Source organism: Phyllopteryx taeniolatus, chromosome 6 (assembly GCF_024500385.1).
Source record: "Phyllopteryx taeniolatus isolate TA_2022b chromosome 6, UOR_Ptae_1.2, whole genome shotgun sequence".
Lineage (NCBI taxonomy): Eukaryota > Metazoa > Chordata > Actinopteri > Syngnathiformes > Syngnathidae > Phyllopteryx > Phyllopteryx taeniolatus.
The window spans coordinates 11,472,718-11,498,365 of NC_084507.1; the positions used below are offsets into that span (position 1 = coordinate 11,472,718).

The window sequence follows — 25,648 nt, forward strand, 5'->3', positions numbered from 1 at the left end:
ACATAGGACTTCATCAGGGGGAAAAAGTGGAAGGTCTTAGACTGACCAAGTCAATCACTGGACCTTAACCCAATAGAGCATCCATTTTACCTCTTGAAGAGGAGACTGAAGGGAGAAACCCCCAGAAACAAACAAGAACTGAAAGAGGCTGCAGTAAAGGCCTGGAATATCATTTCAAACGAAGAATGCAACAGTCTGAAGTCAATGGATCGCAGGCTTGATGTAGTTATTGCAAGTAAGGGTTATGCCAAATGTCTTCAGTATACAACAAAAACAAAGGAATTGACCTTTTACTTTTGGACGGCACTGTCTGTCTGTCTGTCTGTCTACCTACCTACCTACCTACCTACCTATCTATCTACCTATCTACCTATCTATCTATCTATCTATCTATCCATTCATTCATTCATTTTCCGTACCGCTTATCCTCACTAAGGTCGCGGGCGTGCTGGAGGCTATCCCAGCTATCTTCAGAGTCAGCTGGATAGCCTCCAGCACGCCCGCGACCCTAGTGAGGATAAGCGATGTGGAAGATGAATGAATGAATGAATAATAATAATAGTAACTATTATTATTGTTGTTGTTGTTATTATTTAAGCCTTCCTCATTATGAACATCCATATGCCTTTCCATTTAGCTACAGACTGATTTCATCTAACTGCTAAATTAATTTCTGTGAGATGACGTTACAAAAATAACTACCCCAATTAAATCGTGGCCTTTTATGGGAAATCCCAAAGTGGGTCACAGTGGCTTGGTGGTTGGATTTTGAACTTCCAGTTGTTCCATTACAAAAACACAAAAAAAACCCTCAAATGTCACAGATGAAAATCTTTTCAGTCACCTAAATGATATGATGATCGTCCGCTCAAGCATGGTACACCTCTCTGACCCCCCCCACACACACACACACACACACACCTCACCCCCCACCACAAGAGCTGGGCTTCTGCACAGTAGAATTGGCCACCCAAATGATGGATTAATGGTTACCTCTAATCTGTGTAATAAAACGACTTCAGCCGATGAGTGAAGGGGGCAAAGGGATGAGGGTCAGCCGTGCTGAATCCTGGTACCATTGAACTGGTGAACAGTGTGAGTGTAGGCCAGCTGGGGGCTTGTAAGGGAGTTTTAGTTTGATGTGGCTTTATACATGTATTATACTCATAATATCTCAAAGGCAAATTCCATTTAAACTCTGCCTTAACTGTGTCGAAGCACGATTCCTTAGACTGCTACATTCAGTAATGTCTTGTGGTCTAATCCAGCTGTGTTGAGTTTGAATGCTGTGTGGATCAATGTAATTGGGGGATCAGCAGTCCAGGGAATGCCAGATGGGACCCATCTAATACCTTCAGTCAGACTTGGATAAAAGAAGAGATCATTCAAAAGCTTGTGTTTACACTATCATCTTAAAGAGAGGTCTCGCCCAAGAAGACTTAGGTATTTCATGTTGGGTCTTTGTTGTCGTGCGCAGAAGTTAGCTCCCTAGAAACCTTGTCTCGCAGATGTCATCAATGCTTCATGTCAGACACTTAAGAACGGACTGCTGCTTATAATTATTTAATGGCTTCACTTTGCTAAATCCTCATTGTACTTCGCAGCATTGATCCCTGTCAGGTAGCCCTTTTTTTAAGTTTTTGTTTTAGGCCCTAAAACACACATTCATTATGGCAATTTTGAAGCTGATGAGCTCAAATCTACCATTGGACAACATGTTGACACTCCGGAGTGTAATATTAAACCTTTGCCCTAAAGCCATTTTGCACTACCATTTTGCACTAAAGCACAGGTGCTCAATAACTGGACTCCTGTCCACATTCAGACCCAGTTCTATCCGTATGACGGATGCCTGTAATTTATCTAACAGCTTTTCTGGTCATTACATTACTCAATGTATACACAGGAAATACACAGACCAATCGCGTGCATCACATAAGGATTTGAGATCAGAAATATTGAACGGGTTTAAAATTCTTGATTATCGGCGTTGTCTTGCTGAGCAGATCATGGAGGAAAAATCACTCTGAACACCACACACCACAGGATCATTCATTCATTCATTTTCCGTACCGCTTATTCTCACTGGGGTGGCGGGTGTGCTGGAGCCTATCCCAGCTATCTCCGGATAAGAGGCGGGGTACACCCTGAACTGTTCGCCAGCCAATCGCAGGGCACACATAACCAAACAACCATTCGCATTCACGTTCACATCTACGGGCAATTTAAAGTCTTCAATTAACCTACCATGCATGTTTTTGGGATGTGGGAGGAAACCAGAATACCCAGAGAAAACCAACGCAGGCACGGGGAGACCATGCAAATTCCACACAGGCGAGGCCGGATTTGAACCCAGGTCCATAGAACTGTGAGGCAGATGTGCTAACCAGTCGGCTACCTTGCCGACCCACAGGATGATTGCTCAGGATAATCTTTGAGACCTTTGCTGAATTTGATCAAAATTGATGGAAAATCCTGAAATTTGGCCCGATTGTCAGTATATAGTGTATAGAACACTTTGCAGTTGTCCGCACTGAATGTTTTTCTGAGCAGATCAGGGAGGAAAAATCACTCTTAACACCCTAAACCACAGGATAAATGCTCAGAATAATCTTTCAGAAATGGTAAAAATACTCATGCTACAATCCAGCACCTCAATCCCAAAATCTACAATTAGTTGCTTTGGTTTCATCAAGTGCTTTGGAGGTTTTACTTTCTAGTCTTTGTAGCAAAAGAGAGCATTGTGTATACAGCAGGGAAGGTGCAAGGAGCCATTTCCATTTCAAAGTGTGCGAATTACTGAAGTTGAAGTTTGATGTGATTACCACTCAGCAAGAAGTAGCAAATATCCATCCATTTGTCGTATAATTTGATTTATTTTCCAAACACAAAGACCTTTAAATGTGAGAGGTTTTTGACTTTTCAAGGAATCACAACGACCTTTCTAGAAGGTGCTTTCAGTTTAAGTACTCTGAACAGCTTTCATGTCTCTCTGAATTGAAAACTGCTAAGACGTTTGAAAAAAAAAAAAACTTTTCATATAAGGCCTCCTTTCATCCAGTGCTCCTCTGACCTTCTCACTTCGTCTTCTCTTTCTTCTCACTTCAGCAGCGAAGAAGAGCCAGTGGCTGGAGAAAGAGGAAAGGGCGCGACAGCTAAGGGAGCAGCAGCTGGAGGAGCGGCGCAGGAGACTGGAAGAACAACGTGTCCTGGCAGAGAAACGCCGCGCCGCCCTGGAGGAGCGGCAAAAGCAGAAGCTGGAGAAGAACAAAGTAAGTGATGCCTTCATGGTTGTACTCAGTTCACTGTGATGTCCTCAAAATAGATGCGTGCTATTCGCTTCAATAAATAAAAGTTTCACCTAACACTGGGGTGTAAAACTATGGCTTTGGAGTTATTTGCCTCCTGTCATCATTTATTTAGTCGCCGACAGTACAGTCCCCTCCAAAAGCATTGGAACGGCAAGGTCAGTTCCCATGTTTTTGTTGTATACTGAAGACATTTGGGTTTCAGATCAAAAGACGAATATGAGACAAAACTTCAGAATTCCAGCTTCAGAATCATCTTTATTTGCCAAGTATGTCCAAAAAACACACAAGGAATTTGTCTCTGGTAGTTGGAGCCGCTCTAGTATGACAACAGACAGTCAATTGACAGAGAATACTTTTGGGACATAAAGGCATTGACAAAAAACAGTCACTGAGCAATAACGGGTTCCTCGTTATCTGGTAATGCTGGTACATTTATTTTAATTTTTTTTGACAATTGTGCAAAAAGATGCAGTCTTCTAGTACAGCAGTTTGAATGACTAATATTGCAATAGTCCGGTGCAATGACCATTGTGCAAGGGGTGCCAAGACTTCAAGCGAGTAGTGCGATAATCTGGGACAATGTTGATTGTACAAATGTTGCAGATACTCCTCAGTCAGGAGCATAATTGGTGGCATAACCCTTACTTGCAAAACCGCATCAAGCCTGCGACCATTGACTTCAAAAATCTTGAATTATGAACTGAGCTTGTTCATTTTTGGAACAATGAACTGAACTTTGAACTAGTTTGCAAACAAAATGAACTTTCACAACACTGATCCTGTATTATTTCACATCACAGGTTTAAAAAATAGTTTTTCCAATATCATGCAACCCTACTTTTTACCTTTAACAGAAAGCTGTGATACCTATTTTATATTAACATTATATAATTGCTTGATGGATTGGTGGTACCGTGTTTAATAAATTGAAGTGCAAGAATTAAAAAGGCCCTTAAAACCTATGATTTATCTATATCTGTAAACAGCTCAGGGAGGAAAATGTTTGTAAATTCCTGACCTAAAATAAACATATCACCTCAATAAATGTCACTGTAATTACCTGTACAGTTTTAAGTCATCTGTTGCCACCATGTGTCACAGACCTTCCTATCTGTACAAATAAAATACTTCATGATCCAGATACAGTCTCAAATCTGCCAATTGCGACATGCGAGTGACTATCACGTGCTTGGCCTCTTAACTACCATGGCAAGTGATTGGCTGATATAGGATTTGGACTCTACCAACCAATCGCGATAATGTTAATGTTGTTTGTTAATGATGTCATCTGCCTTAGAGAAGTGTGCCGAATCAGCTAATCGCGCAGTCCCATACTCCATGTCAGGGGCAGTGCTAGCTTGCATGACCCCAATGTGAGACCCCTCAATGGCGCCCTATGTGAGACCCTCCGATGGCGCTCCCTCGACCCCCACCCCTATGAACATCCTCCTCATCATTGCCAATGGCAGTGCGGGCTGGCACAACCATAGCCCTCCCCGTTTTGCCATAAAATTAGTATATATCTATATTTACCGGTATATACAGCATGAGACAACATACAATATGTCTAAAGGAATGTAAATTGCTATAGGTATGTATGTACAAGCTTTTTAAGAGCTGTGAGCTGGCTTACAGTAATAAAACATAAACCGCATGCAAAATGACCTACCGTATTTTCACGACCATAAGGCGCACTTAAAAGTCTTAAATTTTCTCCAAAATGGACGGGGCGCCTTATAATGCGGCACGCCTTATGTGTGCACCGAGTTCCAAGATCTGTAAATGTTGTTGTGTGACTTTGATGAGCGCTCCGCTTGACTGACTGTGAGCATTTCCTGCCGACACGCTGCTTATATAGAGGAAAGGCGGATGTGACTGAGGACAGCATGCAGACGTAAAGGGGGAAGGGTGCGCGTGAAGGAGGACGCTAAAGGCACGCCCCCAGTAGGTATATAGTGCCGGGGAGGGCATTGTGCAAAACAACATCGGGATTTTGGTAAGACAAAGCACAGTTTAAACTGCAAGCTATCAGTTACGTGGAGGAACATGGGACTCTAGCAGCCGCGGGAGAATTAAAGATCAACGAATCCATGGTTCGCAAGTAGAGGAAGCAGGAAAACGAGCTTCGCCAAGTCAAGAAGACGAAGATGAGTTTCCGCGGAAACAAGGCGAGGTGGCCCGAGTTGGAAGACCAACTCGAGCAATGGATTAATGAGCAAAGAACAGCCGGGAGAAGCGTCTCTACAGTCACCATTCACCTGAGGGCAAGAACGCTTTCAGAAAATCGAACATTTTCAAGGCGGTCCGTCTTGGTGCTTTTGTTTTATGAAATGGCGCCATCTATCCACCCGGGCAAGGACTACCGTTGAGCAGCAACTTCTGGCGGATTACAAGGAAAAGCCGGCCATCTTCCGCTCCTACTGCAGTAAAAAGATTGCCGACTAACACATCCAGCCCAACCACATTACCAACATGGACGAGGTGCCGCTCAGTTTTGACATCCCGGTGAACCACACTGTAGAGAAGAAGGGGACCACCACGGTAGCGATACGCACAACGGAGCACGAGAAGTCGGCTTTTACTGTTGTGCTTGGTTGCCATGGTAATGGACAGAAACTGCCACCGATGGTGATTTTTAAGAAGAAGACGCTGCCTAAAGAAAAGTTTCCAGCCGAAGTCATCGTTAAGGCCAATCAAAAGGGCTGGATGGACGAGGAGAAAATGAGAGAGTGGCTGAGTGAGGTGTACGTAAAGAGACCGGATGTTTTTTTCCACGCGTCACCATCCATGTTGATCTGTGACTCCATGTGCACCCATCTCTGAAAAACCAAGTGCAACTAAGACTGGGAGGCAACGCCGGGCGAGTTATGCCACCATATGTGAATGGATTTTGGATGCCTGGGCTGAGGTATCTGCTTTGACTCTTGTCCGAGCTTTCGCGAAAGCCGACATCATTGCTGAACAGCCTCCCGGCAACGAGACTGACTCTGACAATGACGAGAGGGAGCCTGGCGTGTTTGATGGAGAACATTGTTAAATGCTTCAATAAAGTACAACTGAACTCAGTTTTGCTCCCGCTGCCTTGTTAAAAACATTGTTTTAGCGTGCATACATGCTACCGTAGGTTTTAAGCTAGCGTATGTTTTACCATGCCTGCGCCCAATAATATGGTGCGCCTTATGTATGTGTTAAATACAGAAATAGACCCCGTAACTGAGGCTGTGCCTTTTAATACGGTGTCCCCTATGGTCGTGAAAATACGGTAAAAGGAAAAACATGGTTATAAGGTAATTAAACAAAAAAGATGTTTTATTTGTTGACCTGTACAAAAAGTCAGTCAGTAAAGAATAGGACGTATCTCTGCAATCGGACATAAGTTCATCCACTGAGGTTGGTCGGTCATGGGAAAAAAGAGCACCAAGCAACAACTTCTGGTGCTCATTTGAGAACCAGACCAAAATTGTTATGTGCACCCCTGTAGTACACATTTATTTCCCTATACATACAAAAGTACATGTATTCACCTTAATGAGCACCTATATGATCACCTACACCTTAAACCCACATAATCACAACCACAGTGTACATGAGTACATATTTTGTAGCCTATGAATTCTGAGAGTGCTGAGTTTTGATTTTGACTTTTAAGATCTGCACAATGCACTCAAAATTACACTATACTATTTTACTTTATTTAAAAAAATACTTTTACCTCTGCTAAAGGACCATATAACCTGGTATTTCTTGTAAAGTGTCATTCTGTAAATACGTAAAACTGTCACTACATTATTGTACATTTAGCAATTTAGTACTAACAAATTGTACTGAATAAATCAAAACTGAAATAAAATAAAAATCCGTCAATATGTGTCACTCAAAATTATTCAAAGAAAGAATATGGATATGAAGAATATATAGATATGTTCTTTAGTCTTAGAATTAGAATTAAAAGTGAATTGTTCTTAAAAAAAGGATGCACAATTATGCTCAAATATCATTATATCAGTGGCATAAAAAACAACGATACTATCGTTTTTGTCGTGATAGATTTTCGGAAACTATATCGTCCTAAATAATTTGCTATTGTGAAAGGCATAAACACATAATATATTGAGAGAGAGCAAGAGCAATGGATAACAAAAAATATTGTACAAACAGTATAAAAAAATAGAGTAACTACTGTAATAAAAATCTGCAATATAGTGGGACCGCGATGCAAGAACAAATAGCGGAGGATTACTGTATCTGTATTCCGTGATGATAAATTGCAGGGTGTCATTGTTCCCGGTTTGGGATTCATTGTTTCTGTGACATGCGCATCCTGGAACTCACATAGTCTAAAGTGTAAATTGATCTATGATATATAATACTAGGCCATTCGTCGCGAAAAATCCTACCATAGTCTCATTAGATAAAAAAATATTCGATGACTTTTTTCTTGAAAATACTGGGGTTTTTTTTCATTTTGATTGTTTTACTTGTATGCCGTTAATGTGTTTTTCATACCAAAATGTACTGTAATTATAACTTTATTACTGACTTAGCGTAGGTCAATGAAACACTGTGCCACTTTCTGATTCACGTACAAATCCGGGTTTCGCTGCCGCCATAGGAATAGAACTGTAAAAATAATTTTTACTTCATACTGGATGTATCTGTTCTCATTTGCTCTTCAGGAACGCTATGAGGCAGCCATCCACCGCTCCGCCAAGAAGACTTGGGCAGAAATCCGCCAACAACGATGGTCATGGGCTGGCAACCAGAATGCCAACCAGAAGGAGAGTAAGTATCCGAGGAGGGATAGAGAACCTGTGCATAGGAAGTGCTTTTTGGGATGTTTGTCTTATATCGATCTATTCAGCTGCTTTATTCCACAAATTGCAGCCTACAAGCATATAATTGTCTGACTTCGAGTGACGCAGCAGCATGCCATGGCTGTTGCATCTCGTATCAGTATGATCCGATTGACTAGTTCCATTTTACGGATTGTAATCGTCTAGGCCTTTTGTCAGAGGGGAATAACCGACAATCAACCTCACCGCCTGTGTGCCATGATGACAGGAAATGAGCTTACAGAGGAGATTTTGGAATTGCTTGGAGTTCAGGGTATTATTTAGGAAATGCTGGCTAAGTGGTCTGAAGGACTTTTGGGGAAAGCTGCTCACGTTTGTCGAGTCATAAATGGGGATGCAGAATTTGGAAGGCCCACTGCATAGTCTTGTGGTACTTCTGCCAAGGAGATTGTTGGGTTAGTTCTATGTGAAATTTCCTGTCAGGTTTTTCGATATATCTATCCAAACATCCATTTTCTATAGCACTTGGTCTCGTTAGGGTCGTGGGTGATTTGCAGGCGATCCCAGCCGACTTTTGGGTGAGAGGTTGGGTACACCCTGGACTGGTCTCCAGTCAATCGCAGGGCATTGTTTGGATATAGCAAGGTGGATTTGTACTAGTGGCTTTCTGTTCCAAGAACATTCACGTCAAATCTTCAGTTTAATCCTGATCTGAGCCACAATGTGAATTTAGCCATGATTACAATTATAACATTCAAATGTCCATCAGAAATTCTGTCACATTTTATCAGGTTGTCATATATTGAATCTTATCACGTTTAGTTATCTTTGATCCAGAACAAATGTTGGATCGGAATACAGTGGAACTTTCAAGGTTCTGCCTACAGTCAGTTAAAGGTTTTATGATGGTCACAGTTTGAGCCTTGGAACCCCTGAAGTCAATTAAATTTTTTCCTTTGGGGAACATTGTCAACCAGTGAAACGGAACAATGGTGCCTTGAGTTATGATTTTAATTTGGCCCATGACCACGTTCGTAACTCAAAAAACTTCTATCTCAAATCATTTTACCCGATTGAAAGGAATGCAAATTCATTATTGATTTCATTTTTTTAAATCTGTTCCAGTCCACCTAAAAACACCAACAAAAAAGTTGAATTTATTTATTATTTATGTTTTATTAATGTTTTTTAATCAGAAAAATAGCACTGAATAGTATTGTACTTAATAAGAACATACAGTAATAACATAATTACATAGAATGTAAAGAATGAAACAGTGTGTGCATCATGATTTTATGCTTTCCTTGTGCTGCTCCTTCTGGTGTTCATGCCTTGGCAATGAGCGCGCAATTATAATTTGGAAATGCTACCTGGACCTGTGTGAAAGTTTTCCCCCTAAACTAAAAACTGGTTGGGCCACCCTCAGCAACAAGTAAAATCACGTGTTTTGTAAAACTAGCAATGAGTCTTTCACATCTCTCTGGAGATATTTTGGCCAACTCTTCGTTGCAGAATTGTTTTAATTCAGCAACACTGAGGAGTTTTCTAGCATGAACATACCTTTTAGGGTCATGCCACAGCATTTCAATTGGATTCAAGTCCGGATTTTGACTAGGCCAATCCAATACCTTCATTTAATTTTTTTAAAGTCAGAAGTTGACTTGCTCGTGTGTTTTGGATCGTAGTCCTGCTGCAGAACCAGAGTGTGCTTTAGCTTGAGCGCATGAACTGATGGCCGAACATAATTCTTCAGGATTTTCTTGTGAAGAGCAGAATTCATTGTTCCATCAGTCACAGGCAAATCGTCCAGGTGCTGAAGAAACAAACTAACCTCAGACTATCACACCAACACGTTGGACTGTTGGCATGATATTATTTTTCTGAAATTCGGTGTTACATTTATGGCAGCTGTAACGAGACACAAATGTTCCAAAAAGTTTAACTTTCGTCTTGTCAATCAATAGAATATAATCCTAAAAGTCTTGGAAATCATTGAGATTTTTTTTCCAAAAGTTAAACCATTGATGTTCTCTTTGGTCTGCAATGGTTTTCACCTTGGAACTCTGCCATGGATGCCACTTTTGCCAAGTCTTTTCCTTATTGTCGAGTCTTTAACTGCGGCAGGAGAGGCCTGCACTTCTTTAGATGTTGTCCTGGGTTGGTTTGTGACCTCCTGAATGAGTCGTCATTGTGCTCTTTGGGTAATTTTTTTTTAGGCCGGCCACTCCTGGGAAGGTTTGCCACTGTTCCATCCATGTTCTCTCCATTTGTGTATAATGGCTCTCACTGTGGTTTGTTAGTGTCCTAAAGCTTTAGCAATGGCTGTATAACCCTTTCCAGACTGATAGATGTCAATGATTTTCTTTCTCATCCGTTATTGAGTTTCATTGGATTGTGGCATTTTCCTGTAGCTTTTTGAGATCTTTTGTCCGGCTTGATTTCGTCAAACAGGTTCTATTTAAGTGATTTCCTGATTAAGTATGTCTGGAGGTAATCAGTCTTGGGTGTGGTCAGTGAAAATGAACTCAACTTTCCAGAAAGTGTGATTAGCTACAGTTAATTCATGATTTTACAAGTGGGGGCAGTTACTTTTTCCATACAGGGCCAGGTAGCTTTGAATATTTTTTTTCTTTAATAAATAAAATCACCATTTACTGCACCAAAACTGCATTTTATGTTTATTTTGATTGTCTTTATATTTTTTTTTGGGATGACCTTAAACATTAAATGGGGAAACTGCAAAAAAAATTTGAGAAGGACACAAATCCTTTTCCACGACACTCTAGCTATGTTCTGTTTGCATGTGTTGCCACCATTCATGTTCAATTATAAAGTTGTTTAAAGTTTCAAAACGACCACGATTTAGATGCTCGGTTTTTTTAGTCTGTCTATGGTGTTTCCCATTACTTGTTAGCATTAAGCTACGAGATTTTGGTAAGACAAATCTATTTGGTTTGTTGAATACAAATCGTGTATTTTTATTATTTTATTTTTTTAAAGTCAACCTCAACTGTAAAGGAACAGCACTTGTCCTATTCTTTGAAGAATTGTTCACTGTCTGCTGCTTGTTGTGAGGTTCGCTGCCACCGTCTAATGCTCGTAACAATTTTTTTTGCTAGTAATTCAAAATAAAAAAATAAAATAAAAATCAGCCGATCGACGGCTCATACCAGTACCTTGAAAAATTGTAAGGTGGGTCACTTGTAAGTCTAGGTCCCTGTACATTTGCCTTTAGAGGTTCCACTGTAATGAATTAGTTCCCTGAATTGTAGCTTTTCACCCATAAATTTTCACCGATGACATATGAATAAGCTTTCGTAGAGGTCTGCGCTCTCAATGCACAGGAGTCTGCTGTAGTGGCTTTTTGCTCCAGCATGTGAAAATACAATAAATCGACACATTTCCACTCGCAACTGTGTGTGTGTGAACATACAGTATATGTGTGTATGTGTGGCGCTCTCTTGGCTTCTCAGGCAGATGCTCTCTCTCCACCATCAACCTGCCCAAACACATGGACTCGGTCATAAACAAGCGACTCTCCAAGTCCTCGGCCACGCTGTGGAACTCCCCCAGCAGAAGTAAGGCCTGGAATGACCAACCACCTTCTCCCAACGTGTGTCCCCATAAATGTGTCCATCACACTTCCACCACTGCCTGGGAACCATCAATGTCGTTGTTTCGCTCTTCAGTTACTTCCCCCTGATTTTGATTCCAAGTCCCTCTACCGTGCTTGATGATTGACACGTTTTCCCAACCCATTTTCTTTTAATTTCCAAGCTGAGGTTTAAAGGTCTGATCCACCGCTTCTGCATGATTGTATTTTGCGTTTGTGCTCATTTACTGTTGTGTCGTTTTGTGGTTGCTTCATTCTGTGGTGATTATCATTCCCTATGTCCTAACTATGGGCAGCTTTGACACAATTTTCTTCAAGTGAGAATATCCTGGAAAGTGAAGGGAGCAAGTGAGTCAGCAATTTGGGGAGCAGTAGATAATGTATTTTGAGGAGGAAGCAGTGTTGGTATAAATAGACGGGGCCTCGTCGCAGCAGAACACACCTTTCACGTGCGGTGCTACTGCAGAGAAAGTTCCTAAGATAAAAGCTAAGTCACCGATCTGTGTAGTAAAGCCATGGTGAAGAACTGAGGATGCACGAGCATATCAAAGAACGTCCGACTCAACAACTCTTGTGCTCGTTTCCATTCTGGTGAAATGTTTTAAAATATTTTTAATGTACCGTATTTTCACGACCATAGGGCGCACCGTATTAAAAGGCGCAGTCTCAGTTACGGGGTCTATTTCTGCATTTAACACATACATAAGGCACACCGTATTATTGGGCGCAGGCATGGTAAAACATACGCTAGCTTAAAACATACGGTAGCATGTATGCACGCTAAAACAATGTTTTTAACAAGGCCGCGGGAGCAAAACAGAGTTTGGTTGAACTTTATTGAAGTATTTAACAATGTACTCACGTTATCTTTTGATCAATCCTCATCCACAAATCCATCAAAGTCCTCATCTTCTGTATCCGAAATGAACATCTGGGAAAGTCCTCCAACAAACACGCCGGATTCCCTCTCGTCATTGTCAGAGTCAGTCTCGTTGCCGGGGGGCTGTTCAGCAATGATGCCGGCTTTCGCGAAAGCTCGGACAACAGTCAAAGCAGATACCTTAGCCCAGGCATCCACAATCCATTCACATATGGTGGCGTAACTCGCCCGGCGTTGCCTCCCAGTCTTAGTTGCACTTAGTTTATCACAGCAGCTGTGAGATGGGCGCGCATGGAGTCACAGATCAACATGGATGGTGACGCGTGGAAAAAAACATCCGGTCTCTTTACGTACACCTCACTCAGCCACTCTCTCATTTTCTCCTCGTCCATCCAGCCCTTTTGATTGGCCTTAACGATGACTTTGGCTGGAAACTTTTCTTTAGGCAGCGTCTTCTTCTTAAAAATCACCATCGGTGGCAGTTTCTGTCCATTACTATGGCAACCGAGCACAACAGTAAAAGCCGACTTCTCGTGCTCCGTTGTGCGTATCGCTACCGTGGTGGTCCCCTTCTTCTCTACAGTGTGGTTCACCGGGATGTCAAAAGTGAGTGGCACCTCGTCCATGTTGGTAATGTGGTTGGGCTGGATGTGTTTGTCGGCAATCTTTTTACTGCAGTAGGAGCGGAAGATGACCGGCTTTTACTTGTACCCCGCCAGAAGTTGCTGCGCAACGGTTGTCCTTGTCCTTGGATAGATGGTGCCGTTTCATAAAACGAAAGCACCAAGACGGACCTCCTTGAAAACGTTCGATTTTCATTTCTTCTGCAAGCGTTATTGCCCTCAGTCGAATGGTGACTGTAGAGACGCTTCTCCCGGCTGTTCTTTGCTCATTAATACATTGTTCGAGTTGGTCTTCAAACTCGGGCCACCTCGCCTAGTTTCCCCGGAGACTCAGCTTTGTCTTCTTGACTTGGCGAAGCTCGTTTTCCTGCTTCCTCCACTTACGAACCATGGATTTGTTGATCTTGAATTCTCTCGCGGCTGCTCGAGTCCCATGTTCCTCCACGTAACTGATAGCTTGCAGTTTAAACTGTGCTTCGTAAGCGTGTCTCTTCGTAGGTGCCATTTTCGGGGGTCCTTAGCCAAACCGATGTTATTTTGCACAATGCACACCCCGGCACTATATACCTACCGGGGGCGTGCCTTAGCGTCCTCCTTCACGCGGACGCTTCCCCTTTTACGTCCCCATGCTGTCCTCAGTCACATCCGCCTTTCCTCTATATAAGCAGCGTTTCGGCAGGAAATTCTCCCACTCAGTCAAGCGGAGCGCTCATCAAAGTCACACAACAACATTTACAGATTTTGGAAATCGGTGCACACATAAGGCGCGCCGCAGTACAAGGCGCCCCATCCATTTTGGAGAAAATTTAAGAATTTTAAGTGCGCTTTATGGTCGTGAAAATAGGGTACTGTTTTTAATCTGTGCCTGGCTTAAGCAGAGTATTACTCACATACCGATTTTTACATCTTAACCAATTTTTTTATGTAAGAGACCACACACACGATGAGGAAAAACTCTGCATGTGTGTCTTACTGCTTTTACAGTGTGTGGTGTATTCAAGTTGACCACAACAGTACACCACACACACAGAGCTTTATCCATGACAATCGTAATTCCCCAAACCAGCCGTCTCCTTTAGTTTGAAGACTGACTCGTGAGAGGCAGCGCGGTGCCACAGGGCATCCGGACTGATGAAAATACAAAGAAGAACAGTAGTCGTAATAAAAGAAGAAAGAGACGAAGCTAGGCTACTGTTGGCTTATCTGGTAACTACATTGCTCAAAAACTCATTGTTATTGTGGTAAATGGGGTATGATATGCGATCGTCAAGGTGGTCCACTTTGAAAGCAACAGGTCCTGTTGAAAAGGATTATATTTGGAATAATTTGTTGCAAAGTCCATACCACACTTTTAGTACAGGCAATGTTTTGCACGAACAGAGGACTCAAACTCAAACATGGCAGCAGTCACAGAAGAGTCTAATCAAAGTTACGACTCCAGCTGACTGTTCTATCCAGCTAGTGTGAATGTCAACAGAACTAGGATGGAGAAACTTTACAAAATAAAGGCAGCATCTTTGGTAAACATCATCCATGTGACTATTGGTCATTCTCTGCAACCGTCATAACACTGAAACATTCGTTAGATAGAGGTTTTTGGACACTGCAGGAGTCTTTCTATTTTAAATGTGACAGCTTACTTTGTAGTAATTCTTATCCTCTCACAATCCTCTTCTCTTAGCACCGTTGTCCATTCTGACATGCTACTAATCCTTTGATGCTGGCTGAAATGAGGTCTCGTGAGGTTCCGTGTCCAAAATTTAAGGCATATTTTTCGCCAAAAATTGGGTCAAACTGCTCCAACTTGTTAAAGTTTCGAGGTAATCCTGTAACTCCATAAGACACAAATGTTAATTTTTCTGTTTTTCTTTCAACTTGCAGCCCGTAACGTTGCACTGAGCCCATGGGAGAGCAGCATTGTGGACCGTCTAATGACGCCCACCTTGTCTTTCCTGGCTCGGAGCCGCAGCGTCGCCAGCGTGCTTGCCAACGGAAAAGATGGACGTAAGTCGCCCTTGGGACGTATTCTTTCTAGCATGAGGTCCTCCTCCACTCTATAAATACTGAGCGCCGTCTACGGCAATTTGCCGGAATTTGTGAGTTAGTAATAATAGCTTGGCCCATTTCTACTACCACTACATCTAGTACGTATATATATGTATGTGATTGGTAGGTAAAGGTCTCCTGTGCCTTTCGTGGACACGCCCACACAGTCCTGCAGCTCGGGGGCAGTCCTTATTTTGCATGATTTCAGAGCCTTAATTTACATATAGTGATATGAAAAATTATAGGCCCGCTTCTCAATTTTGGATATTTTTGCATAGTTTCCCCACTTTAAGATCATCAAACAAATGTAAATATCAGCAACTATAACCCAAGTGAACTTAAAATGCTGTTTTTAAATGATGATTTTATTTATTTATTAAGGAAAACAACAAAACAATTCAAAGTTACCTGGTCCTGTGTGAAAAAGTAATGGCCCACTAAACCTAATAACAGGTTGGGCCATCCTCAACAGCAACAACTGAAATCAAGCATTTTCTATCACTGGCAATGAGTTTTTCACATCTCTGTGGAGATATTTTGGCCCACTCTTCCTTGCAGAATTGTTTGAATTCAGCAAAAATGGAGAGTTTTCGAGCATGGACGGCCTTTTTAAGGTCATGCCACTGCATTTCAATCGGATTCAAGTCTGGAAGTTGACTAGGCCACTCTAAAAAAGTATTATTATTATTTTTTTAAGCCATTCAGAAGTTGACTTTCTGGTGTGTTTTGGATCGTTATCCTGCTACAGAACCCTAGTGCGCTTCAGCTTGAGGTCACAAACTGATGGCTACATATTCTCCTGCAGGATTTCCTGTTAAAGAGCAGAATTCATGGTTTCATCAATTACAGCAAGTTGTCCAGGTCCTGAAGAGCTAAGCAGCCCAAGACCATCACACTACCACCACCATGTTTGACTGTTGGTATGATGTTCTTTTTTTTAAATGCTGCGCTACATTTATGCCAGATGTAACACACACGTTCCTAAAAGCTCAACTTTTATCTCGTCAGTCCATATAATATTCTCCCAAATGTCTTGGGAATCAGTCAGATGTTTTTTTTAGCTAAAGTAAGATGAGCCTTTATGTTCTATTTGGTCAGCAGTGGTTTTCGCCATGGAACTCTGCCATGGATGCCATTTTTGCCCAGTCTTTTCCTTATTGTTGTGTCATGAACCTTAACTGATGCAATGGAGTCCTGCAGTTCTTTAGAAGTTGTCCTGAGTCTCTTTGTGGGCTCCTGGATGAGTCATTGCTTTTCTGTTGGGGTAATCTATGTCGGTCGGCCAATCCTGGGAAGTTTCACCACTGTGGCATGTTTTCTCCATGTGAGGATAATGGTTCTCCATATGGTTTGCAGGAATCTTAAAGCTTTTGAAATGACTTTTATGAACCTTCCCAGACTGACAGATGCCAATTACTTTATTTCTCGACTGTTCTGGAATTTTTTTGGATCGTGTCATTTTGCTTTTTTTTTTTAGATCTTTTGTCCAGCTTGATTTTGTCGGGGTAGATTCTGTTTAGGTGATTTCTTGATTGAACAGGTCTGGAGGTAATCAGGCTTGGGTGGGGTCAGTGAATATTAACTTAAAATTATGATTAGCCACATTTAATTCATGATTTAACATTTTCACACAGGGACAGGAAACTTTCCCCTTAATAAATAAAATCACCATTTAAAAACAGCATTTTAAGTTCACTTAGGTTATATTTGTCTGATATTAATTTATTTATTTGTTTGATGATCTTAAAAGTGGGAAAACTATGCAAAAATATAAGAATTTGAGAAGAGGGCATATTCTTTACTTACTTTACTTCTGTACATGGTAACATGTTTATTCATTCAAATTTGGCAGGCTTTTTAAAAACTTCTCTGTGATGTTTTTTTTGCCACTTTAGTGGCACTTTAAGTTGAAGTACTGACACTTGAGTAGAAAAAGTGGCAAAAGTAGAAGAACCGATGCAACTCTTTTACTTATAAATAAAAGTAAAAAAGTACCGACTCTAAAATGTACTTAAGTAAATCCATCTCTGTGAAATAACATCCCACTGAATATTAGGCAAGCCCCCTAACTGTCCATTTTTTCAAAACTTGTCTTAAAACCCATTTCTATTCTTTGGCTTTCAACTCAGCATGAATGTTTTATTGTTTTTAATGTCACTATCAAACTATTGTTTTAAATTGCCCTATGTTTAATTGTTTTTATGTTTTATTTTGATATAATGTACTGCACTTTATGTGCAGCTGTGGGGGTTTTAAAGTACTCTAAAAATAAAGTTTAATTGAGTTGAGAAAGTAAAAAGTCAGATCTATTTTTACTGTCAATTAGAGTATATACAAATCCCATTTTGATAACCTGGTACAAGGAAAACAAAATATAATTCTCTGTCCATAAAATAGTTGACCTCTTTTCTAAACTTTTCATAAAAACTAGGTAGCGTTGGCCCAGGTTTGTATGTCATCTTCAGACCCCAGCTGCAGAGAGCCCTGCCATAAATAATAATTGACGCCCCCGTAAAAAAGGTTTGTATTTGCCTATAGATGCCACAAGATGGCAGCAAGGTACTTAAAACAGAGAGGATCATAACCAACACCATGCATCGAGAATGTACATAATCATGAACCCATGTTACATAAAACGACTGTACTTAGTAATTACAAACAAACAAGCCAAATTCATATGAGACTCAATATTATAAGCTGGCATTCTAGTCTAAAAAACATAATAGCACAAACTGATGTGACATCACACATGGGAACCACGGAGGTTAGGTTCCCCCCAAAAATCTTCGGATTCACAAATGCCTAACTGGGACTATTTTTCCTTGACACCAACTAACCTGCCATAGCAATACTGATATTGCAGTCCAATGATACACAGATTTCAGACCGTAGCTAGATTCCGTTTTGCAAATTTGTAACCAAACGTCCTCCTCCTCAGAGTCACCGCTGTGCCCCCGCTCGTCTTCCGCCAGCCCCCTGACGATGTGTGCACACCAGCTCCATCACCGCTGCTCCGATCGCTGGAGGGTGACATCTAGCACGCCCGACATCACCCAGCGCCAGCACAGACGGAGCTCCACACCTGTACGTTCTACACAGAGAGGCATTACGCACAGTATTATGTACACAGTATTAGGGGTGTAACGATTTGTTTTGGCAGCGATTCCATTTGTATTACGATTCGTGGTTGCCGATTCGATTAAAGGACGATATTGGTTCATCTAGAATGATACGATCAGAAACGATTCAGTGTTTGGAAATCCATTCAGTAATATTTTTCATTCATTCATTCATTCTTTTCCGAGGTCGGGTCGCGGTGGCAGCATCTTAAGCAGGGAAGCCCAGACTTCCCTCTCCCCAGCACTTTGTCTATCTTTTCCGGGGGGAGCCCGAGGTGTTCCCAGGCCAGATTAGAGACATAGTCTGTAAAGGGTGTCCTGGGTCGTCCCCTGGGCCTCCTCCCAGTGGGACGTGCCCGGAACACCTCACCGGGGTGGTCTCCAGGAGGTATCCTAATCTGATCCCCGAGCCACCTCTTCTGGCTCCTCCCTATGCAGAGGCACAGCGGCTCAACTCTAAGCCCCTCCCAGATGACCAAGCTTCTTATCCTATCTCTCAAGGAGAGCCCGGACACCCTGCAGATGAAACTAATTTTGGCCACTTGTATCCACGATCTTGTTCTTTCAGTCACGACCCACAGCTCATGACCATAGGTGAGGCTAGGAATGTAGATTGACAATAAACAACCATTATGGAAAATAATAATAATAATAAAAACAACAATAATAATAATGGCAAATGCATTCACACTTTATTTGAGTAAAGTGCAACTAACATCTTTTCAGGTTGGACTAACAGTAGGTTCACCTCCTACTTCCAATGTTGTTTTTCAACATAGAAATACAGTAATAAACATCTTGTAATTGAACTCAAAAGACATAATGGTCACATATTCTAATTATAGTTATTACTACCCACTCAGTAGTCACGATGTGTGACATAGTGGTTACGTAGCTCTGAGAAGCTTGTTATGTCGAAGTTACTATCTGTCATGAGTGAGACACTACAGTATGCCTGCTTGATACTCTCTTCTACTGCTTTGGTCTTTGTCTCTTAGAAAAGTGTTAGCGTTTTGCTAAAGTACAGTATGTCCGTGATGGAATTTTGTACCGTGGCTCAATGTGTTCAACAACCTTTTAGCTCTTGATCGTGTTATTATGAAATGTCTCACAAATTGATGTTTGGTCTCGTTTGCTTCTTGGTTCCAGGTGACTGTGGCTTTTCATATTACTTATAGTCCACGACTTGTCGACGGCGGGGGTCAGCAAACAGTTTATTGCTTGCTCGTCATGTTTTCTCCTCGATTGTTTTTTATTACTGCAAAACCAAAATGTGTCCATACTTCCTTATTTAAGCTTTGCAGGACATTCCTCAACGTCTTCAACAAACAAGAATTGTCCAGTTGCCTTGATTCATCCTTTGCAGATTCCACTCGTTAAATTGAGCGCTTTGCTCAGTGGCACGCTGCTTTGTCATATTTCCTGCACTGCGGAATGCTCATCCTTTAAAACGATTAATGATTGCCTTTTAAAATGATTTAAATAGATACATTTTCGTCTGGAAGGCTAACTTGCCAAGGACAGAATGATCCAATTGGATCGTGGGAATATAAATCAATGCATCGATATAATGAATAAATCAGTACGCCCCGACTCAGTATGCATATTTACATCTTACTTTGTGTTGCACAGATGGACAGAACCAAAAAGGAGAAGAAAGACAAGGAGCGGGAGAACGAGAAAGAGAAAAACGCCCTGACAAAGGAGAGGTTCCTCAAGAAGAAGCAATCGCTTCCCAGCATGAGACACAGAACAGACCTGAGGTAAAACAGGCTCATGACAATCTAAAAAAAAATACAGTATTTTACTTTCTTTAAGGCAAAAAAAAAAAATAAACGCTTTCATTACGCAAATTGTTTTGATAAAAAATTATCGTTTCTCCAAAAGGGAAATATTCAGCTTTTTTATCCAAGTTAGCTTTTGTAAAAAAATATTTGCTAAAAATATTTTCCAAAAATATATTTTGACACATTTATTTACAGTCACTGATGGTCTAGTGGTACACTCGCCTGACTTTGGTGCGGCCAGCGTGGGTTCAGTTCCCACTCAGTGAAAGTGTGAATGTGAGTGTGAATAGTTGTCCGTGTCTACGTGTGCCCTGCGACTGACTGACGACCAATTCAGGGTATAGTCCGCCTTTTTCCCGAAGTCAGCTGGGATAGGCTCCAGCGCCTCGTGATGCTAACCAGGATAAGCGGTGTTGAAAATGGATTGATGGATGACATTTATTTGCTAAAAATATGTCATAAAAATATATTTGATAAAATTCGTCTGTCCATCCATCCATTTTCTTCCGCTGGGGTCGGGTTGAGCGGCAAACAGCTTGAGCAGGGAAGCCAATACTTCCCTCTCTCCAGCCACTGCGTCCAGCTCTTCCAGATGGAACCCAAAGCTATGCAGTGACTTACTTTTTCTCAATTTATTTCTGAAGTGACATTAAACAGACCTGTCACAAAAAGGAATTTGCATGCAGTAGTGCTGCAATTAGTGATCGAGTATTCTACTGACAATTATATTGGAATAATTAAGTATAAGAATAAAATATATTTTTGCTTAGTTAAAGAGCAATTATGAATACAAGAGAAAATAAGACATTTCACTTAATAATGAAAGACCAATGTGTTTCCTCTTTTACATAATCAACAGTATTTTTCTTAAATTCACAGTGTGTATATAGCAGGAAACTGCTTTTTCTTGTCTAGAAACATTTCTAGTGAGGCAATTTCAAACACAAATATAAATAGATTTCAGTTTAAACTTGGCATTTTTTTTTGAGTATCAAAAACAAAGGGCATTAACTTAAAATGGAGGAACAGAAGTTTGTCATCTTGTTAGAAAGGTACAATTTTATCCACTTGTGGTATCTCAGTCGGAACACCATGGGGCACAATGTAAAAATATTACGTCAAAAAGAGGTGAAGAAAAGGACACGAAGAAGAATGTAGTTTCATGTTGAATAGATAGCTGTGTGCTGATCGATTGATAAATAAAGTGAATTATAAAAGAAATACAGTACAAGACTGATTTGTGAGAACACTACGCTGATCAAACCAGACTGTAATGTACAGTAAGCCCAGACAGCGCCCACCGTGTCACTATTTCCGTGATTGTTCCTAAAGCTAGCTGCTAAGGCTAACGAAAACAAGCATACGTGACATCAAGCCACGCGATTCCCACATTACAATAATAATAGTGACATTCCACGTCACTAGAGCCAGCTTCTGTAGGTGGTGATCATACCCCCTTCAGACCCAGCTCACTTTGCACCGGACCCCCTTCATTTATGCCTACATATTTTGCAACTGAATCTCTGCTCAGTGGGGCAGTTACTCCCTACTCGTAATGCAGTTGTCCTAGGTATGTAGTACGATCATGAACGTGTTATTCCTATTCAGTCTGCATAGTTCGTGAAGAGGAGAGGTGAAATGGGGAGGAAAAAAATATTTCTTTCATCCCCACACCACACAACAAATGGCAGCCATGACAGTGGGGTTGGGATGCAATATGAGGAGGAAAACACATTTATTTCCTTTGGCTTGACAAATAAAGCGCATGAGTGAGCTGTCAGCGCCTGAGGCCAAAAGGAGAATGATGTCATCCCTAGCGGTGTAATGCACTTCAATGGATGATGTAATGTTTCTATGCTTTGAGTTTCTTCTGGACGCGGACTTGACTTTGAAAGAATCAAGTTTCCATCAGAAACTGATTATGTGTTTAATATTTGCAAACTGACTGCATAGTGCATTAGTGCTTCCATGTCTGTCTCACAGTTCTGAGATTCTGGGTTTGAATCTGTCCTCCGGCCTTCCTGTTTGGCATTTGCATGTCCTATCCGTGGGTTTTCTCTGGCTACTTCAGAGCTGGTCTGTGAACGTAGAGCTATTTTTTAACTACTTGTAACTTGTTTTCAATCAAGCTGTTGCTTTTATAAAAGCATAAAAACAATCATAACTACTGTTTTAAATAGATGACTGACCTCCATATTGATAAATCATGTGACGTTTACACAGATCTGTGGCTGTTCATTAAATACAAACACCAGATCGGAATAGGTCACGTCACGTGAACAGTTGAGCCTAAGATCGTCAGAATGACAAAAACGTCTGCATGTAAACACTGGTATTGTTGCACTTCATAAAGATAGCTTGAAGAGTTGAGGGGTCAGCCTGTCCGTGCTCGTACCATAAGCCGGACACTACATCAGATTGGTCTGCATAACTATCATCCCAGAAGCAAGGCTCTTCTAAAGATGATGCACTAAAAAGACAAGCAGTCTAATCACTTTTCTTGCCAGTTTTACACTTTAATGGCTGTGTTGAGTTATTTTTAGGCGACAGTATATTTAAACTGGTATACAATGTGTACACTGACTACAGTACTTTAGATGTTGCAGTGTCATATCTTCGGTGTCATCCTATGAAAAGATATAATAAAATATTTACAAAAATGTGAGGGATCTACTCATGTTTGTGAGTTGCACTGTGCCATGCGGATGAATGGTGACCAGTCCAGAGTGTATCCTGCCTCACGCTCAATGCCAGTTGTGATAGGTGACAGTTCACCTGCTATAAGGATGAGCGCTATAATAAATGGATGGCTCTTTGCAAACTCTAAAACATGAACGCCATGTGTCCTCCAGTCCTATTTCGCTATCAAGACCGCGGCCTTTGTCGCCGGCCATGGCCAAGGGCAGGACTGCCTCGCCGAGCCCCGCCGCCTCCCCGAAGCCTACCTCCACGGAAAGCAGCCCATCGACCACTAAGGGACGGCCCAGCAGGGCGAGGACTCCCGCCAGGGTGGACCACCGCATGTCATCCCCCATCCCGTTGGAAAGAGTGAGAGAACATCGCAGGTCGGCCACCCCTGAGAACAATAGTCGACGTGAGTAGAAGAATTCATGTTTATCTACAATTTTTTTTTACTGGAGATAGAGGTGCAACAATTAATATTTTTTATACAACTAGTGGACACCCAATCAATTATCAAATTTTGACTATTTTAATAATCAATCGTTTTGAAACATTGTTTTACATAAAATTGTCCAAATCCTCCACATTTCAGCCTCTCAACAGTAAATATTGTCAGATTTCTGCAGTCCCCCAAACCAGTAACTGAATCATAATCAATTTATGTTTGTGCATTTTCTGCAGTCAATTTGAAAATATTTCATGTTTTTAAATTAAGGGATGGCAATAAAAAAATAATCTGAGTCATTGATTAATCGAAAAAATAATCGACAGATTAATCGATTATTAAAATAATCGTTAGTTGCAGCCCTAACTGGAAACATATGCCTTTTTCCACAATTTAAATTTCTACAATTCAAGTTTTGAGGCATCATAATAACATGTTGCTGACATGCTTTTTAAATAATACCCAAAGGATCAAGAACTACAGTCGTTTGAAAGCCATAATTAATCATGTCATCGGTGGATGAAACTCGCCCTGATTATGTAAATTAGATCCACTGAGATGAGACAATTTGCCTCACATTTGAGAAATGGTACCAAAACAGACCCGGATTGTCCCGCTTTTTGACACCTGCTTATTAGGGTACTGATCACATTGGTACGCAGCTAACCGGTTAGCCAGTTAACTGCCAGCCAACTCTACACTCTTATTGACTGTCGTCCACGTCACTCACCAAGCCAACCCCACGGCTTTTAAAGCCATACACAGTCAAAATCACATATTCTAAGGTAGAACGGGAGAATGGCCATCCCAAGTGGACAAAAATAATACCTGCTCCTCACATTTTCATAATGCAAAATATATTTTTATCCGAATACTCAATTAATTGATGGGATGATCGCTAGAACACTCAATTACACAAACCCCAATTCCAATGACATTGCAACGTTGTGTAAAACATAAATAAAAACAGAATACAGTGATTTGCAAATCATTTTCAACATACATTCAATTGAATACACGACAAAGACAAGATATTGAATGTTCAAACTGATGATTCTTTTGCAAAAATTCTCTCACTTTGAATTTGATGCCTTCAACACGTTCAAGAAAAGCTGGCACAGGGGCAACAAAAGACTTGGAAAGTTGAGAACTGTTAAAAAATCATTTGTTTGGAACATTCCACAGCTGAACAATTTAATTTAAAACAGGTGAGTCTCATGATTGGATATAAAAGGAGCATCACCGAAAGGCTGCTCATAAGGAAGGATGGGGCAAGGTTCACCACTTGATGAACAACTGCGTGAGCAAATAGTTCAACAATTTAAGAACGATGTTTCTCAACATACAAGGATATTGCCACATGGGCTCAGGAACACACAACACCATTGACAGTGAACACATTTGGTTGCTACACCTACAAATGCAAGTTCAAACTCGACCATGCAAAGCAAAAGCGATATAGCAACAGCACCCAGAAACGCTGCCGGCTTCTTTTGGAGATGGACTGACGCAAAAGTGTAAAAGTGTGTTGTGGTCTGACAAGTCCACCTTTCAAATTGTTTTGGGAAATCAATGGACGTCGTGTCCTCCGTGCCAAAGAGGAAAAGGACCATCCTGATTGTGATCAGCATAAAGTTCAAAAGCCAGCATCTGTGATGGTATGGGGCTGTGTTAGTGCCCATGGCATGCATAACTTGCACAACTGTGAAGGCATCATTAACGCTGAAAGGTACATAAAGGTTTTGGAGCAACATATGCTGTTATCCGAGCAACATTTTTTTGAAGGACGTCCCTGGTTATTTCAGCAAGACAACGACCAAGCCACATTCTGCACGTATTACAAAATCTTGGCTTCGGAGTAAAACAGTGCAAGTACTAGGGTTGGGCATCATTTGAATTTGAGCAATTCTAGTCCGGATTCCGGTTTTTCATTTCGATTCTCGATTCCTAATGTTTAGGGGGAGGTTATTCCAAAGAGATGGACCAGTAATGGAAAAAGCTTGATCGCCTCTTAGCCTCCGTTTGGTCCTTGGTAGCTCCAGGAGTGTCTGGTCAGTTGAACTGAGGCCTCGAGCAGGAGTGTAGGGATGGGGCAGGGTTGGGGATCATTTGAATTTGAGCAATTCCGGTTCCGATTCCAGTTCCTTAGTTTGATTCCGTTTCCAAACAATTCTCGATTCCGATTCTTTTAGGGGGCGGGTCAAAAATGTTTGCATGGTTTAAATAAAGGGTGTCCAAATGATCCATTTTCCCAGCAGTCTGCTGCACAAACTAAAATGAACATTTGACTCGGCGTTCTTTATAACAAGGATCAATATCAAACCTATGAACTAAAAGGCAATGTGTCTG

At 41.2% G+C, this 25,648-nt stretch overlaps 1 protein-coding gene across 6 annotated transcripts in view; it reads left to right on the forward strand.

Annotated features, from left to right (window-relative positions):
* map7d1a (MAP7 domain containing 1a) overlaps positions 1 to 25,648 on the forward strand; it is a 91,227-nt gene that overhangs the window by 49,763 nt on the left and 15,816 nt on the right. For 4 of the 6 annotated variants that reach the window (XM_061776691.1, XM_061776685.1, XM_061776686.1 and 1 more), the window contains 7 exons: positions 3,109 to 3,272; positions 7,988 to 8,093; positions 11,578 to 11,682; positions 15,102 to 15,224; positions 18,205 to 18,350; positions 20,018 to 20,148; positions 23,025 to 23,266. In XM_061776691.1, the coding sequence (XP_061632675.1) occupies positions 3,109 to 3,272; positions 7,988 to 8,093; positions 11,578 to 11,682; positions 15,102 to 15,224; positions 18,205 to 18,350; positions 20,018 to 20,148; positions 23,025 to 23,266 (1,017 nt within the window). The remainder of the gene's footprint in view (positions 1 to 3,108; positions 3,273 to 7,987; positions 8,094 to 11,577; positions 11,683 to 15,101; positions 15,225 to 18,204; positions 18,351 to 20,017; positions 20,149 to 23,024; positions 23,267 to 25,648) is intronic. The other 2 variants (XM_061776688.1, XM_061776689.1) reach the window with 1 other exon arrangement.